At 45.7% G+C, this 18,286-nt stretch overlaps 1 protein-coding gene across 3 annotated transcripts; it reads right to left on the reverse strand.

The window, feature by feature from the left end:
• Positions 1–475: 475 nt before the first annotated feature.
• Positions 476–17,824, reverse strand: acss2 (acyl-CoA synthetase short chain family member 2). 3 transcript variants are annotated; one of them, XM_079738332.1, is made up of 19 exons: positions 17,068–17,824; positions 16,381–16,576; positions 12,769–12,860; positions 12,335–12,438; positions 12,156–12,228; positions 11,409–11,484; positions 10,756–10,867; positions 10,436–10,480; positions 8,604–8,741; positions 8,103–8,273; positions 7,558–7,691; positions 6,500–6,632; positions 5,706–5,762; positions 4,491–4,571; positions 4,101–4,209; positions 3,804–3,872; positions 3,002–3,178; positions 2,416–2,490; positions 476–1,850 (listed from the first exon to the last, which is right to left on the reverse strand). In XM_079738332.1, exons 1-19 carry the CDS (start codon positions 17,192–17,194, stop codon positions 1,729–1,731), a joined length of 2,091 nt encoding a protein of 696 aa, XP_079594458.1. In that variant the 5' UTR covers positions 17,195–17,824; the 3' UTR covers positions 476–1,728. The 3 variants fall into 3 exon arrangements, with proteins under 3 accessions (XP_079594458.1, XP_079594457.1, XP_079594459.1); XM_079738331.1 differs by having other exon boundaries at positions 10,436–10,483; XM_079738333.1 differs by lacking the exon at positions 10,436–10,480.
• Between the last annotated feature and the right edge of the window lie 462 nt (positions 17,825–18,286).

Genomic DNA, 18,286 nt, shown 5'->3' on the forward strand with positions numbered 1-18,286 from the left:
ATTCCGGTTTGGTGAGCAACAATAAATGACACGCCGTTGCGTTGTCAACGTGAGAAATCGCTTCTTTTATCAAATCACGATTTCCACAATGCTAACGCGGAATGGGCTGGGGGTACCCAGTCTACTTCTCTTCCATGTTGGTCAGAACCTTGCAGATTTTGCCTTCTCTCCATTTCTAGTTCCATGTTGATATCGCTGCATTGTCTCTGTTGTAGTCAACTCGCGAGATCCTCGGGTTCCCACGCTGTTTAAAACTCCTTTCACTTCAATATCCCTCTCCATCAGTTCGGAGAACACTGTCCTCTGGTGGAGGTTTATTAGTATTGTAGGGCTGTTTTTATTCATAAAGCAGGTTTAGTTGTATCTGTGTAGATGTGAATAATCCTTAATTTCCCCTATTCGTAAAATATCAGACAACAGATATTACCGACCTACAATCGGTATTCTTATTAAGAAAATAATGCATTCATATATCAGCAGTCGTATACATTTACTGTTGCATACACATCGACATTAAGAACACACATACCACAAACAATTGTTTAGTCAAGCTCCTGATTTCTCTCATACAAACATAAATGTGCCTTTTGAATAGCAGTAGTACAATTGACACACCAGACAAAAAAATACACACACACACTGCCCTGTTCTATAGCTGCATCCGTTGGCACTTTTAGACACATATACAAAGCAAACAAACGTTAAATGATATAGCTCTACACGGTTCTAAATCTGGTTCATCAACAATCAATGACTGTACAATCTATTCTCCCGTAGCCTGTACAAATCATGGATCCAGGGTAGCCCAACGCGTGAGGCTAGAGAGTTTCAGACCCCTTCCCCTTCAGCACAGCTCTGCGTCGGCGCCGGTTGAAGTTCTTTTGAGGTTGTGGACCGGCCGAGTCGGCGAGGCACACCAGGGGAGAGAAGCTCCACTTTGTGAAATAGGATACGGCTAGGAAAAGGAAGTGTATTTTTTGTTTTCTTTCTTTTTTCCTTGCAGAACAGATTCCGTTTCACTGCTCATCCTTTGCCCCCTTGAACACATTGAGCAAGTTAAAAATGGATAGTGTTTACGGTGAACAAACCAATGTAATAAACTGAGATACTGGGTGAGTATTTGGTAAAAGTATGGCAGGAAATGGACTCGCTTAGTTCTTAGCTTTCAGTGAACAAACATATTAAGTCAGTGATGGAAATAAAACCAAACATCCTACGTCAAAGTAAAATCCCCTTATATCCACAAAGCCCACAACAAAAAGCATTTGAAAAAATGAGAAGTGTTTCAGTGAAATGGACAAAAAAAAAAAAGAGCAAAAAGCCTATAGCCCTCTCTGAGGGCTATAGGAGCAAGATGACCTGGAAGAAGGCATACCGTTTTCATGACAGTTAGGTTCATCCGGCCTGTTGAAGGAGCAAGGGAACAGTCCACACCTTAACGGAGCAATCAATCCCCCGTTTCATGAGATTTACATAAAGAAGTCGAAAGTGGAAACCCCTGTAAGCGACCCAAGAGTACTCAAAAACACTGCGGAGGTGCTACTGGAAACACAAGAATTTGTCTAGGAGCTAATTCTACTCTAGAAGCGGCCAATGGTGGAATTCCTCTTCCATCGTCCTCCCCTTTGGTTCCTGCCCTGATGACTTGTGCCCTCGATGGCCGGGCTGAGGGTCGGGGCTGCCTGGAGGACCCTGGAGGCTCATGGGTGCCCCCTGGAGGACAGGAGGTCAGACGCTGCAGCGGTTGTCAAAAAGCTGCTCCACGACGGAGGAGTCGGCCAGGGTGGAGATGTCGCCCAGGTCTCGCTCGTTGCAGGCGATCTTACGGAGCACCCTCCTCATTATCTTCCCTGGGGAGGGAGGGAGAGAGAGAGGGAGGGAGAGAGAGAGATGCATATTTACACTTTTGTACGACGCAGAGTGAATTTGTGTTCCATGTCATTGAAGCACTTTGAATCGAGAGAGTATAGCGGGACGATGAAAGGAAAGAGAAAGAACGAGAGGAAGGTAGAAGATAGACCAGGGATGTAGTCAACCATCTCATCTGTCTCCCTGCAGTGATTGTGGACCACCTATAGCCCTCTTATCATGTGCACAGTTATGTCCACGCCAATACAGAGGAAACCATATTTGTTCGGACATTTAACAATGGCTTCACCATGTTTTGGTTATCAATATTCATGTGAAACGGGCAATATCAGGATAATTTCAAGTATTATATAATCCCATCGTTGTAACACTCCTTACAGCCATATAACCTGAGTGTTACTTGATTGACTACGTGTAGTACAGAATGTAGGAGTCCTTGTCGTACATCCCTCATCCATCTAGCTCATTATAATAAAAGCAGTCCAACCATCACCACCATATCTATTAGCATCACACTCGTGTTAAGGATCATTGCTGTTGTGTTACCAGATCTGGTCTTGGGGAGACCTGGAGCGTTCTGAATGAAGTCTGGAGTGGCGATCGCTCCTATCTTGTCCCGAACTGTTGAGAGAGACCCAAAGAATATTCAAATTGGGTTACCTATCGTTGATTTACTGGGATAACATGATATAGATCTAAAATAATATAAATCTTTTTTTTTTGGGGTATTTTCCGTAAATTTGTGCTTACTTCAGGTATACAGCTGTATTATGTAGTTATGACACATGCCTGCATTGGTGATAAAACTGACGCCTTTTTCAGCTGATTACATTGCATCATCTTCAACTGTAACTCAAAGCATGGTGATTGATAGCTAGCTTTGGCTTTTGATGGTTTATCGCGGCAAAGCTGTACCCTGGCCTGCGCGATAAAACCCGCCCCCTTTTTGAAGAGCTATGTCCCGCCCCTACCTCTGGTTTTATGCTAACGCCTCACGAACGATCTTACACACACACACACACACACACACACACACACACACACACACACACACACACACACACACACACACACACACACACACACACACACACACACACACACACACACACACACACACACACACACACACCTTGCTTCCTGAGCTGGGCCTCCAGCGCGGCGTTGTACGTCACCCCCTGGTTGAGTGTCACAAAGCAGTACAGGCTCTCTCCCTTGACGGGGTGGGGGCGCCCCACCACGGCAGCCTCCGCCACCGCCTCGTGCTCCACCAGGGAGGACTCCACCTCAGCCGTGCTCAGCAGGTGACCTGGGGACAGGAAGGCACGTCGAGGGGGTTCACGAGGTCTGATTTACGTTCCACGGTGAAGAGCCGTCGTTGGGAGTGTTCAATCGTTAGACATGGCCGTCCTTCAGCTCATGGGGAGTGAAATGCCCCGTTAATAATACAAGTAAGGTACACTCTTCAGGGTGAAGGTTCTGGAGAACAATTTTGCTTTGTCAATCCCATACGCGCACACACCGAGATAATAGTCCACCACAGGATGTGTGTCAATGTCCTGGTATCTTATAATCCTGTTTGCTTTCCGGTAGCTATAAACGATATGACAAAATTTCATATGGATAAACTTGTTGTGTACGACCTCTGTGACCCATTCAACATTTCCGATAAGGACAGAAGAATGCTGTCGGACCAACAGTTGAATCTGTATTGTTATTCTGTTCGTATATCTTTTTTTTGTTGCAAAAAATGCTTAATAAAAACAAAAAACAAAAACAAAAGATAATAGTCCACCACAGGTGAATGAAGGAGGGAGCAGAGAGGGTGGATTTTTTTTTTGGGTTGTTCATTTTCTTAATTGCCCTTTCCTACTTCTCCCAAATTTAACATCTTACCTACAGTAGCTTTGCGATCAAACACACAACACACTAACCTGAGACATTTAACATGTCGTCTATTCGCCCAGTGATCCAGTAGTAGCCATCCTTGTCTCTACGGCAACCTACAGGACAAAACAAAGCCACATCACAATACTGTTCACCATGTGCTTCAACCGTCCCGAACGTCAGAACATAGTTGTCACATGATCACCTGGACCCTCTCTATACTGACATGCCTCTCTATTGATAAGATTGTTTATGTTAAAAAGAGTGTGTGTTTGAGTTTGTAGACAAGCGCTATATAAATCAAAACGTATGAATGAGATCTAGTCAGTTTATTGTTGTCCTACCGTCTCCGGTGACATAGTACCCGGGGAACTTGTTGAAGTAGATGCTTTCAAAGCGCTGGTGGTTGCCGTAGACGGTCCTCATCAAACCTGGCCAGGGCTGCTTGAAAACCTGGAAGGGGGACACAGTCCACGGTCACCAGGCTGAAATCGTCCCTTTCGTTTACATGAACTGACATTTGAATACCAGGTTAACAAAATAACTAAATGTTTTCAGGACTTGATCCAACTTTGTTCATATTATGTTATCTTGTACATTTTTCTGGGAAGATTGTTTGATTCTTAACATATAGAATCCAAGAGGATTTCAAGTCTGCATGAAACGGCTAGCTGCCAGGACTTTTAATTTGAAAAGTGAACAGTATAAACATTTATTTTGAAAGGCCGGCTGACCAGGTATCCTTCGCTGGGGCCCTCCAGTTCCTCTCCGGACTCGTTCAAAACGGCCGGCACCACGCCGAAGAACGGAAAAGTCTGGTGGAGACACAACAACACAGACCCTTCAGACATACTACCTGTGCTTATGTGTCAAAGTGATATTGATCTTTCTTAAACGGCCTATATTCCTATACGAATTGTATCATTAAAACACAGATCCCGAAACGTATGATTAAAAAATGTGGGTCAATCCATCACGTCTAGTGGGATTCCCAGCCCTGAACCCGTCCCCACTGGAAATCAGAAACAACGGGCGGTATTCAGTGGGTGTTCCTTTCCGGCCACTCTCTCCATGTTCATCGTTCTTTCTGGATGAGCGATGTATGCTTTCTTATTTTCGGTAGCGACACAACGATGGGACTACGGAGAAACCCGGCAGGTGTCGGATTCCAAGTTTCCACTGTCTTAAATATTCCCCAATGAACCCTTTAAGGAAAAGTCGTAATTGTACACTGGCGCCCCTCTCAGTGGTATTAACAGGGATGCAAACACATGTATGACAAAAAAAGAGAGCGCTACCCAAAGTCAGAAAAAATATGACGGCGTAATATCCTATTAACATGAGAAGGCCTATGCTATATGCTTTAATAAATAGGAAATTCAATTTAGTATACACTGCTTCATAAGAGACAGACGGACAGACAGCACCAGCTAATCTTAAGCAAAAAGATTGTGTCTTAACTTTATTTATGTGGCAGTGATCTCATCCCGTGGTTTAGCCTACCACATCCACTTAGTTAAACAAGTTATCGAAGTTATCTGAAAACTAGTAGGTACTTGTCCACAGCGTCCCCAGTGAACCGACTCCTACGGGAGACCCTGTCGGAGACCCTCTCCGTAGCTCTACGTGCGCATGCACATCCAATATTTAACTATCTGTCGATGCGACGGCAAGGGCTGTGATTGGTCCCCTAACAAAATCATTTCCGGAATCACTTTTCTTTACTTAGAAGGCTCGAGGGGTCTCAGTCAGATTACGGATTATTGACACCTGCACGCGCGCACCGATCGACGCGCACACGCCCCCCCTCAAAAAAAACTCTTCGGATCTGCACGAACCACACAGGTCCCCAAAATCAATGATAAAAAAGCGACTCGCGCCAAAAAGCACGCCGTTTGCATGTCTGTATTAAAGGCATGTGGAGGAGAGGCGGTGTGAGTTGTACTTACGGCTGAGCCAGGTTTCATGGGTGTGGCAGCAGGCAGAGGAGTCAACACATGTCCACCCTAAGAGACGATCACACCACATGGTTTATAGATCGTTAAAGTACACTGAACACAAAAGACTAGACGACATGGCTTGAGAAGTTACATTTGTTTGACCAACAGCTGTCCAGATACTTCATTACTAGAAAAGGATCTAGGCAAGTCTCAGGCTGCATCTGAATACTCATACTTGACTGCTATACAGTAGGCTTTTTTGTAGTACGTCACAGCGCATCGGAATGCTCAGCACACATTGTGTAGTAGGGAAAAAGCTTCCGAATGCATACTACCACCACAGTATACAACGGTAGGTCGCTACGCTATGCCACAATTCAGCCGGAGTCTGGTAACCGAAGAAGAAGAATGCCGGGGTGAAAAATAATTTTTAAAAAAATCGGTAAATTATCGCAGGTGACTTTAATTTTGCCGGCATAAACCTCCAAACGTCCGGTGGCTTTTCGGTGGTGTTCGGAAGTGGTCAGAAGCGTTCTACGCATAGCTGTAGAACGTACTACATCAACGGTCAAGTAGTAGACGCTGCACAGAAATAGTATATACTTAGTGTTCGGACGCATCCTTAGTCTGCCAGGACCGGATCTATGTATAGTAATACTGCAGTACGAACAGTAGAGTACTGCAGTACTAACAGTAGACTACTGCAGTAATACCACCGTCTCCGTCTGCCAGAAGGTGATCTTTATATAGTATAGTATAGTTATACTGCAGTACTAACAGTAGACTACTGCAGTAGTACCCACCGTCTCTGTCTGCCAGAAGGTGTCCACGATGGGGCATCTCTTCTCCCCTACCACGGTGTAGTACCACTGCCAGGCCTCCGGGTTGATGGGCTCTCCAACCGTCCCCAGGACCTTCAGGGACGCACGGCTGCGCCTGCGCGCGCACACACACACACACACACACACACACACACACAATGCTTAGAGAGCTCCTGCACACACACATTATGGTTAGAGAGCGCCTGTACGCCAAAACACACACACAGTATGGTTAGAGAGCGCCTGTACACACCAACACACACACACAGTATGGTTAGAGAGCGCCTGTACACACCAACACACACACACACAGAGTATGGTTAGAGAGCGTCTGTACACACACACACACACACAGTATGGTTATAGAGTGTGTGTACAAGCGCGTGCACGCACACACACACACACACACACACACACACACACAATAGCCCTTGTACCTGGACATAGAGGCCCTCGTTACCCAGGAGAAATAGGAAATATAACCATTGTACGACCGTATTTGGATTTCGAATGTTTCCTTTTACATGAAAGGCACAACGCACTCAGCAGTCTGAATGCTAACACGTATTGGACGTTTGCGAGGGATCCCTGCTTGATATGTACACCAACTGATTCAGGTTACAGGTTTGTACCACAGCCATGTTCTTCACAACCTTTTGTGATGGATCACGTTCAATAATAGAAAGGCAGAGTTGTCTACATTTCTTATGCAACCCTTCCTCCTCGTTGAGACAGCGGAAATTGTGTCCTGGACACATACAGTGAGACTAAGAGCAGTCTGGTTGTAAAGCACTTGGTCACAGGGACAGTATTGCAAAGGTTTTATAATACAATACAATGCATCAATACAATTGATACTTTAGCCAAGAGATATTTCACTAATAATAACAATCGTGTTCGGATAAACCTGAAGTGGCCACTGTGGTGCTTTGGTGTGGTTACACTTTAAGACCTGAATAACTGAACACCAGCTCAGAACTCCAGACAGACAGACACTCAGAGACAGGCAGGCAGACAGACAGACAGGTGAAGAGACGTACTCCTGCACCGGTTCGCTGCCGTACTTCATCAGCAGGCGGATGGCGGTGGGGGCGGTGTAGAACTTGCTCACGTGATACTTGTCCACGATGTCCCACATGCGGCCCACGTCAGGATAGGTGGGCAGGCCCTCAAACTGACACACACACACACACACACACACACACACACACACACACACACACACACACACACACACACAGTTAGGGTCGGTCAGAAGTTTCATCGCAGTCTGGATTATACGATTCATAAAAAACATAAAAAATATAAAAATCTGCATATCCTCAGCAGCAGGTTAGGTTTGAATTCCAACAAGTTAATATCGATTATCTATATAATATTCTTTACTTATGAATTCAATTGACCCAATATATTGTCAACAATACAACTGAGGGTATTCAGTGTACGTGATGTATGGTAACGGACTATCCCTAGTTCATATTATACATTTTCCCATTGTAATCCACGTCGACTACCAAACACCTCCACTGGACGAATCCAACCCGAGGGCACTCAGACGGTCAACAGCGCCGCCGCCATGACTCACCAGAACACTGGTGGCCCCGTTGGCCAGCGGCCCGTAGGTGATGTAGGAGTGACCCGTGATCCAGCCGATGTCGGCGGTGCACCAGTAGACGTCGTCGGGCTGGTAGTCAAACACCAGCTTGAAGGTGGTGGCGGCGTACAGCATGTACCCGCCCACCGTGTGGAGGACACCCTGCAGTGGGCAGAGGGGTCGGGGGGGGAGCGCAGTGGTGGGATGGAGACGCCTCATGCAACGTGGCGTGCTTCGAGTGCCACGCAAGGCTCCTCAAAGTGTCTTTGTGGTGGTCTTTGTTGGGGTAGTGTGTTTGTGTGTGTATGGCTGTGTCTTTGTGTGTGTGTGTGTGTGTGTGTGTGTGTGTGTGTGTGTGTGTGTGTGTGTGTGTGTGTGTGTGTGTGTGTGTGTGTGTCTTTGCTTGTTTTTTGTTTTGCACTTGCGTTCGTGTGTCTTTCCGCGTGTGTGTGCGCCTTTGCGTGTTTTGCCCGTGCGTGTGAGTGCACGTACCTTTGGTTTGCCCGTGGAGCCGCTGGTGTAGAGGATGAAGAGGGGGTCCTCCGAGTCGCACCACTCTGGTTCACACTCGTCAGACGCGCCGCGCAGCAGAGCGTGCCAACACGCATCCACATCCGGGTTCCAGGGAACCTGGGACGAGACACACAGAGCCGGACACACAGGGACACACACACACGCAGAGACACACAAAAGCAGGCACATACAGAGACACACACATCCAGAGACACACACGCAGACACGTACCCAATCACACATGCAGAAAAACACAGACACACGAGCAGAAACACACGTAAACACAAATGAATGCAGAAAACCATACGCACACACAACAATGATCAATCATTGTTAATCAGTTGCAGAGCATATAAAGCAGCACTGAAGAGTCAAACACTTCCACGTCCTTGAACAAACAGAGGAGAGTTAGTTCAGCACAGACGATGTTATCAAAGCTAGCTAGAAGGACACAAGGGCACAAACAGTGTTCAGAACAAGGGGAGGCGGTATGATGATGGTGGTGAGCGGTGGACGACAGATGAAACGTTACAGATGGGATGCGACCCTGTGTGTGACCTGATCAGCACTGGGCGAGGATTTAAAGAATAGCAAGGGTATCAAAGAACGAAAACATATATATGGGTAATCCACACATAGCCTAGTTAGAATGATGAGCTATCCAATAGAGGACAAGGTCCATTTCTGACTGTGAAAAGGTGATAATGTCCCAGGATTATTGTCACTCACATCTAAGACCAACAGGTAGATTCCAGGCCAATGCAGTTCTCCACAATAGTGGCATAAGGGTACAAACAACCTGTATCCTTATACAAGTCCATCTACCAATTTGAAGACGGCATTTATTTTCGGTCAGCATTGTTTAGAAATGGATATCGGCATTGTGAGAACCAGCCGCTAGTTACAGCTGTGAGTAGCTACGTCCCGGAGCTGTCTCGTATGTTAATACACACTAGAGATATGCACCACCAACATTACAACACCAGCCTGCTATCTTCTTGTGGTGAACATGACGAGAATCAGTGTTCCCAGCGTTTGTTAACTCAAGAGAAAATAACAGATTAAGATTTGATTTTAAACGTAGCTAATGTGTATTTATCATACAAGGACGCAGTGTGCTGTTGTAGCTACAGCACAACAGTCCGCAATTCTACTCCAGTGACAGCATGTGAGGCTACGTCTTTGAACGTGTGTGTGGCTGTGCATGCGCAAACACACCATCTCAAGCACGTAGTGCACGTGGAAGGGCCTATATTGGATCATGAATCTCAAGCACCTATGAGGTGCTTGAACTCCCTGGCCGGGACTTTAGAGAGACAGCGACGTGTTAAGAAAGACCACACGCATAGTGAACAGCTGGGACACGTGTGGAACTGAAGACAGGAAGACAAGCACGCACACGCGCGCACACACACACACACACACACACACACACACACACACACACACACACAGATACATCTGCCGTGCTCCTGCACTTTGACAAGAGAACGACCATAATCAAATGTGAAATTGTACCCCTCCCCTTCACACAAAATCCCCAGGTTATTTTCGTTCTATGGATTACTGTCAAAATGTACAGTTTTTATTGTTGAGCAGGCAATTATTTAGTATTAGCTCCATTCATATCTTACTCTTTATTGTGAATTAGGAGCGGTATACTGATAGATTGAATCCTATAACCTATATGCCCTTAAACCCTGAGGTTGAGCTGCTGAGGGCGAACCTCAGGGCCCTGAGGATTCAGTCAAGAGGTACAATCTGCCATGCAGGAGCGTCGGAGGGGGAGGGCGCGGTGGTGTATAAAATACCTGGGGCACGGGGCGCGTTTTCCTAACTTTGTCTGTCTGTTTGTTCTGCTGGAGAGGAGATGGGAGAGGGGGGGGGGGGGGGGGGGGTTACGATGGAGAAGGGTTACAAAAAGGAAAGAATAAAAACATATGCACAATAAAACGGTACAACTGAAGCCCAAGAGACCCAAGAGGACACAGAGTTACATGAGAGTTAAGAGGCAGGTAAATAATACAGGATGTGCAGGCAGAACTGGTGGACGGTAATCTTAGCGCACTGAATGATTGTCCTTCAAGGAAGTCACCCACTCACTCACTCACTCTTTCTCTCTCTCTCTCACCTGTAGGTCAGGACAGGGGCGTTTGGCGGGGGGAGACTGGCAGCCCGGCGGCGCCTGCTCTGTCTCTTTGGACAGGTGCTTCAGCGTGATACACCTGCGAACAGGGAACTCCCTGCGGGGACACAAGCAAACAGGGCCAGGGTTATCATGGCCCCCTCGTCCAACGCTTCCACACAGCCACACTGAAGATGTCCCCTTCATTTAGACGGGTTAGGGCAAGTTTAGAAGGGATAGGGTTAGTATGGGTTAGTAATAGATGAGTTAGGGTTAGTTTACAAGGGATAGGGTTGGGTTAGTACAGATGAGATAGGGTTAGTTTAGAAGGGTCAGGGTGTGTATAGATGGGTAAGTGTTAGTATAGATGAGTTAGGGTTAGTTTAGAAGGGTTGGGGTAGGTATAGATGTATGGGTTAGTACAGATGAGTAAGGGTTAGTATAGATGGGTTAGTGCTAGTATAGATGAGACAGGGTTAGTGAAGATGAGCTAGGGTTAGCTTATATGGATTAGGGTTAATATGGATGGGTTAGGACTAGTAAAGATGGGTTAGCTGTACCGCACTATTTCAATTAAAGTTCTTATCATTATGTAGCGCGCAGTAAGCTATAGACGTGTTGTCCTATATTCTGTGTGTGCGAGTGCAGGCTGAGCTTACTTGTCTCTGCATTTCTGTAGCGCTTCGTCAGCAATGAGCTTGAGGTTGATCAGCTTATCTCCCCGGTAGAAGCCGTCTGAGAGCCAGGGAGAGAACAATGGTAATTATTTATGAAGTTGGGGAGATACTTCCTGCTGCGACCATGTGTGCATACAGTATACAATTCAAGTAGACTCCTGCAGTATCTGATGGCTATAGCGCAGGACAACAGTCCACAGATAAACAGGTCGGCGTCACTGAAGTCCTACCAGCGGGGAATAGAGGCCGTTCCGACTTTGATGCGTCTATGTATTACACGACAATTAAACAGCCTTTATGGGTTCCCAACAACACTAATAAAACTATCATCATGAGTTGAAAAAAAAACCAAACCAAGTGACGTTGCAGTCTGGAGAGATAAAATGTGTATGTGGACATTTGTGCATTATGTTTGTGTACAGTTAACCGGTGAAGCATAGAGGGGTATTTGGGTGATTGTTTGTGCGCGTGGGTGTGTGTGTGTGCGTGCGTGTATGTCCAGCCTAGACATCCATCCATTGTAATCCATCCTGTTCAGCTAAACAATATGAATGGTTCAGTTTCTACCTTCTACATTGGTAGAACAAAGCTAATTTCAATGAGCAAACTCTTGACCTCTTGAACAATCTTGCAGTACCTTTCTGAAAGTGAACTCCCAACGGTAGCCGTACAAATGGGTGTGTTTTTAATTATTATTTTTGTCGTGCACCACTCTACCACTCTACTCACCGGCGGTTATAAGCAACGAACACTGGGAATCAAGGATCCTCTCACACAGCGCATCCGCCGAGAAACCAGCAAACTGCAGAACACACGCAACATGAGTAAAAGGCAGAAGACCACCGGCGGGAGCCCATATCACTACTGGGGCAGTGTTCAGTGTCCACCTAGTCGCGCAGAACACTCACAACGATGGAATGCACCGCTCCGATGCGGACACAAGCCAACATGGCCACCACCAGCTCCACCACCATGGGCATGTAAATGGAGACCCGGTCACCCTTCTTCACACCTTGAGTTGACAATAAAGAAGAGCCATCATCATCAACCATCCAGATGATCAATATATAGAGACATGAAATAGGCATTAAGCGGGTTCATTTTGTGAATAGTAATCGAATCATGTTTCACGTGTAATGATCATTCTTGGGTGGCGTTCTGATTTACAGCACTCGTCATCGCCACCTACTGGCCTGGAATGCCGACGTGAGAGCTGACATGAAAGCATTTTTGTGTTTTGTGTGGATGATCAGAGGCTATCTAGAACTCTTTGGGCGTGGAGGGTCATTGTCATGTAAACAGCGGGGGGGGGCTTTCCGGACATGGCCTCACCGCGACCCACCTTGTGACTTGAGGACGTTGGAGAAGCGGCAGACCCTCTGGAGCAGCTCTCGGTAGGTCACCGTCATCTCATCCCCGGGCTCATTGCCTTCCCTGGAACCGACAACCACAAACAAACCTCGGAATGAGCACAACAAACAACGGCTTCACAATGCCATTGCTTGCCCTGTTCACCTCAGATTACCGTACTTGGGGGAGAGAGACACGCACACACACACACACACACACACACACACACACACACACACACACACACACACACACACACACACACACACACACACACACACACACACACACACACACACGGGGTCCAGTGTCACCGTTCAACTAACTTTCAGATGAGGAATGCTATGTGGCCATTTTCACCACAGAAGTCTTCCTCGGGTTTGTCATGTTGTGGCCCTGCAGCGATGGTGACCCTTTAGTCCTGGTGCACACAGCGGCTCCGGTTATAGACTGGGCCGACCCCCAACGTCTAAAGAGCAGCTTGTGCGATAGCTTCTGACAACGGTGCCATGTTACATTAATACATACAGCTGAGTTCTAAGCCTGCCTGGCTCTGAGCTGAGCTACTTTAGTACAGAGAGACGAGGGAGAGGACAAAAGGAGTGGACATGTTCTAAATGGCGGTATGACCTCATTGGCAACGGGAGCCAGTTTAGATAACATAGACGACTTGGAGGATATTAAGACTGTAAAAGAAGCAGTTCAGATTAGATGGTACTTTGTGCAACTTAGATTTTTTGACACTTTTGTACGACAGAAAGAAAGCAACAAAATTGTCTATAGGGCAGAGAAGTTAGTGTAAGTATAGATGGGTTAGGGTTATTATAGACGGGATAGGGTTAGTTTAAAATGGTGAGGGTTAGTATGGATGGTTAAGAGTTGGTTTAGATGGGTTGCACTTGGTTCAGATGGGTTAGTACATATGAGTTAGGGTTAGTACAGATGAGTTACAGTTTGTATAGTGGGGGGTTGTTTAGATGGTTTAGGACTAGTAAAGATGAGTTAGGGTTAGTATAGATGAGTTAGAACTACTAGAGATGAGTTAGAGTTAGGGTAAGGGGGTTTGCGCATGAAAGGGAAATGGCTTGGTGTGATGCAGAGACCGTACAATACATGACCTCATTGCTTGTCTGCTTACATACTCCTTTCACTATGACCCAAGCCCTGGAGTGTCAGCACGTCTGTCTGTCTGTTCTATGCCAGTCGCTCTCCCAACCTCCTCCTTCTTTCCATGTCCTCAAAGTCCCCCTACCACTGTGGTAATAGTAAGCCATCAAACCTTTTGATACTATTCAATTCAATTTTATTTGTAAAGCCCTTAATCACCATTACAGTCACAACGGGCTCAATAGGTCAAATATTTATGACACCCCCCTTTACCCAAGGAAAAATCGAATAAGTCAGCAAGGAAGAAATCTTGAGAAGAAACACACGCATAGTAGGGGATCCCTTCTTCCATCCCTGGAAGAAGGGATCTCCTACTATGCATTTCTTCAAGATTTCTTCCTTGCTGATTCTCAAATCAACCATTACAATGCAATCAATATGGCGATGCTTTTCTTCCGAGCATCTCACAGTCAGTGCAGACATAGGTTACGCTGGTGGAAGAAGGGATGAGGTAAACCAATGGCCTGGCCTATAAACCGTCCGGCCTCCTGTCTGTGGCCAAACAGTAGTGTTACAAGACTGACTATACAAATGAGCTTGCCAGGCACGCTCGCATGCACACAGACACACAAGACATTCAAATAAGTGGCAGGCCGGTACATTGCATTTTTTGAGTTGAACACGTTTGCTTCCCCCGGGACCAGCAGAGGAGCAGCTACTCACAAAAGGAGAAGTGAAGTAAAGTAAGAAGTGAGTTACATAACACGCTCAGGCCCTATGTAAACTACGCTCTTCACTGTTGAACCAAGGTAGAAATATGACTAATTTAAAGATGCATATTGACTCTTAAAAGAGAGTAAATTAGAGTGAAATATTCCAACTACCACCAAGAGCATCCAAACTATTTCCGTCTGCCTATTCGACTGGTTCAAGTCACTCACAGCAAGACGGACAGGTTGTTTAGAACAATGCATGCATTGATCATCCTTTTCTTTGGCAGCTTTCAATCCTAGTGTGCACACACACACACACACACACACACACACACACACAGACTTTGTGGATTACAGAGAAATCTCAATGACAGAAATCTATGGAGATTGACACACTGAGAGCAGAGCCATGTAGTACAACAATGTACCATTGTTGTAACTTAATTCTGTAGCCACCACTGGAGAGATACTTAAGGTTTAAGGTTACAACAATGCAACATGTTTTATAACAATGCAACGTGTTGTCACCTTATTCTGTATCAACCAAGGTGATTGATACTAATGGTTTAAGTTTACAACAATGCAACATGCTTTATAACAAGGAGGTTAACTGAAGGGGACATTTCTAAAACTGACCCATGGGCTTGCGGCGTGCTGGGTTCAGGCATAAAATCATACCTCTAAACGCACACGCAAGCACACATATGAAATAGACCATACACACACATGACCGGCCCAAAGTCGCAACAGGCATACTAAACTGGTGGCCCCGGGGCCAATTCTTTTATGAAAATAAATGCTCTGAATCAATATTCTCTGAATAAAAAGCTCATTCTGAAGAATGAGAGTCAGTTCAATTTCATCAATTAGAACACCGTTTTATCAGATTTGTCCCGTCCATGACCTTTTGAGAGGTATCGCGTTGTCCACATTGTAAAGGCCAGAGCTACACAATGAAAATTTAAAAAATGTCATTGAGCCAACAATTGAATGAGTCGTGGACTGTGAAATATATATTGGGTAAAGTGGGACCGAAGCCCATGGGTCATCGGGCAATCGCTGTAAACAACAAACACACTCTGAGAAGACGGACGCTGTACGGCGCATCACAAGACTGTGGATGAGTCAACAGACCGCAGTGATGGAACAGAGTTCGTGCCCTGCTGCTGTAATAGAATAACTCATACGTGGGTTCTATCTAATCATTTAAGCCTGGTTTTCTATTCCTTGTATTATCTAACCATACCATTGTTTAACTAGTGTTATAAAGCCCCTTTTTGGATTAACCTTTGCCTGAGGCAAACTGGTCAAAAGAAAACAGTGACCTCTCATAAAGATATCTGCTTGGCGGGAACGCAGGGTGCAGAGATAGATCCCCCCTTGATTAACGGAGAAAATGACAGAAAGCTTTACACAGCCTTACAGAGCGAAAGGCTCTGTAAAACTGTGTTTGAGGCTGCTAGAGAGGAGACTATTGACAATAGTCCTAGACGCAATATCTCACAAAGAAACTGCCATGACACTGCACAATGAGAATAACACCAATTCCAATACAATTTTACTTTTCAACTCGTACCTACATGGAAGCTGCAGTGTAGAATCTCAAGGGACCCGTTACGCTGATATAACCATCACGTCTCAGTCTGAGATGCGCACTCTCCATCCAATGAGCTAATTAAAAAATGTTCTACATAAAGTCAACAGTGTTTTGTGATTGGATAGGTACGACTCTAATTCATATTGCACTAGAGGTATATGGTTCAGCCCTTCAGATGCCTACTGACCAATAGAAGGCGACCTTGTTGCCGAGCTTGCGATGGTGCACGTTGCGGTCCAGTAGGTTGTAGCAGATGTTGGTGGAGGCGCCTTCCATGCATTTGATGAAGATTTTCCCTTTGGTCACATCAAAGTTGTAGTCCATGAAGGGGCCCGTATGCTTGGTCTTCCAGAAGAAGTCTTTGGAAATATCTCCCCAGAACTCTGGAGGACAACAAGGGAGATACATGAAGAGGTATTACAGAGCTAAATCAACCGTAGGAAATAAAACACATCAATGATGTTCATCTAAACCGATATCAAACCGGACCAATCTAAATAGAGCTATTTTACGTTAAACATATACAACTAAATAAAAGGAAGAGAAAAATTGAATTAGAGTGTTGCGGTAGATGAGATGTAAAGCCTTCATTGCCTATCAATGGAATCACAGAAAGATGTGTGAATCTTCTGGCAGGTGTTCTTGGCAGGTGTATGGTGGTGTACTTAATGCCTCGTATTTATGCCTTTGTATAATTGACAGGTAAGTGCTTGATCATTGAAACACGTTGAATAGTCTGCAAGGTTATATCTTATATAATTGGGTTTCATCCATACATTTTCCCTGTCGTCTTCACTTTTCCCCTGTATTTATTTTCCTCCCCCAATGCATTGGTGGTGGTGGTGGTGGACATGTCAAAAGCACCCCTGCTTACCATCTGGGTTCTCTATGGATTTCTCATAGAGCTCCTTGTATTTCTCGAAGCTCGGGACGTGAGCCTTCTCCTTCAGATCCTCCGCTGCATGGAAGACATCGTCCTTCGGAGCTTTGTCGGGAATCATTTTTTTTTAAACTTTACACTAGCCACTACGGTAATTGTGGTACACTGAGCCGTTTACTATTCAAGCTTGGACGGCCCAAGTATCGATACAATGCACTCACAACCTATTAAATTGGGGGCTGGGCTGAACGACCACCTCAGCTGCAGCCACAATATACAAATTGCAATAGCTATTCGGCTAGCTAATAGCTAGCTAATAAGGAAGCTATAGAGTTAATCAAGACTTCCTTGTTCTAACTCGTTTCCATGTACCCTCTTAAAAAGGTAGAATTTATGCAAAAAAGTCGCGCTTGGAAAGTCCTTCTGCAGTAGCGCTTGCAAAGCAATGCACGATTTCTGTTCGCCCCAATTCGACTCTATTCCCAAGTATGAGTAGTGGTCTTGAAGCGTACCAGCACCGTTTAAAAAGCGTGCTGGCTAAAAGCTAGCTCATCCAGTAGTAGAGGAATAAGTCGAGCTGGATTCAGTTGCGCAATGATATGAGGCCGCTAAGGTACAACGTCTGCGGCCCGCATTCAATAGAATCGCTTCTTTTCACTCAGAAAGTCGCATTAATTCCGCAAAGAACATGCCAAGAAATCCACTTGTCCCCAGCGGTGACATTCAGAGAAGATCTCCTCTATTGCTTTCTTGTGTGTGGTGGAGAGGGTACGAGACGAGCTGATGATGGGGGCGGAGCTTGATCTCTGGCTGTCTACCGGCCAATCACAGCTCAGCAAGTCGTCGACGTCATCCACGAGGACAACTTGACAACAGCAAGTTCCAAAACAAGCGGACTGGCCCACAAACTCTGAAGAGGTTTTTAAAAATAGTGCTGGGATCCGGCTGATGGAGTTTTTAAATCTCGTTTTGACATGCTTAAATTGGTTGGTGGAAAATCATTTTTGACATCTGCATGCCTCTAAATATATATTAGTGTAGAAACCAAATTAGCGAGGGGCAGCTACCTGGGAGCGGTGTGTCAAGGAGTAAAATGCTGTCTATTTAGTAGGTTGGCTGTTTGTGTAACACATTTGGCGAGAATGTCCCAACCGCTCACCAGGCAGGAGTGACAGCCACTCACCACCTGGGGGAGACAGTGGATCAGGTAGAG

This window comes from Pollachius pollachius, assembly GCF_949987615.1.
Source record: "Pollachius pollachius genome assembly, chromosome: 6".
Taxonomy (NCBI): Eukaryota; Metazoa; Chordata; class Actinopteri; order Gadiformes; family Gadidae; genus Pollachius; species Pollachius pollachius.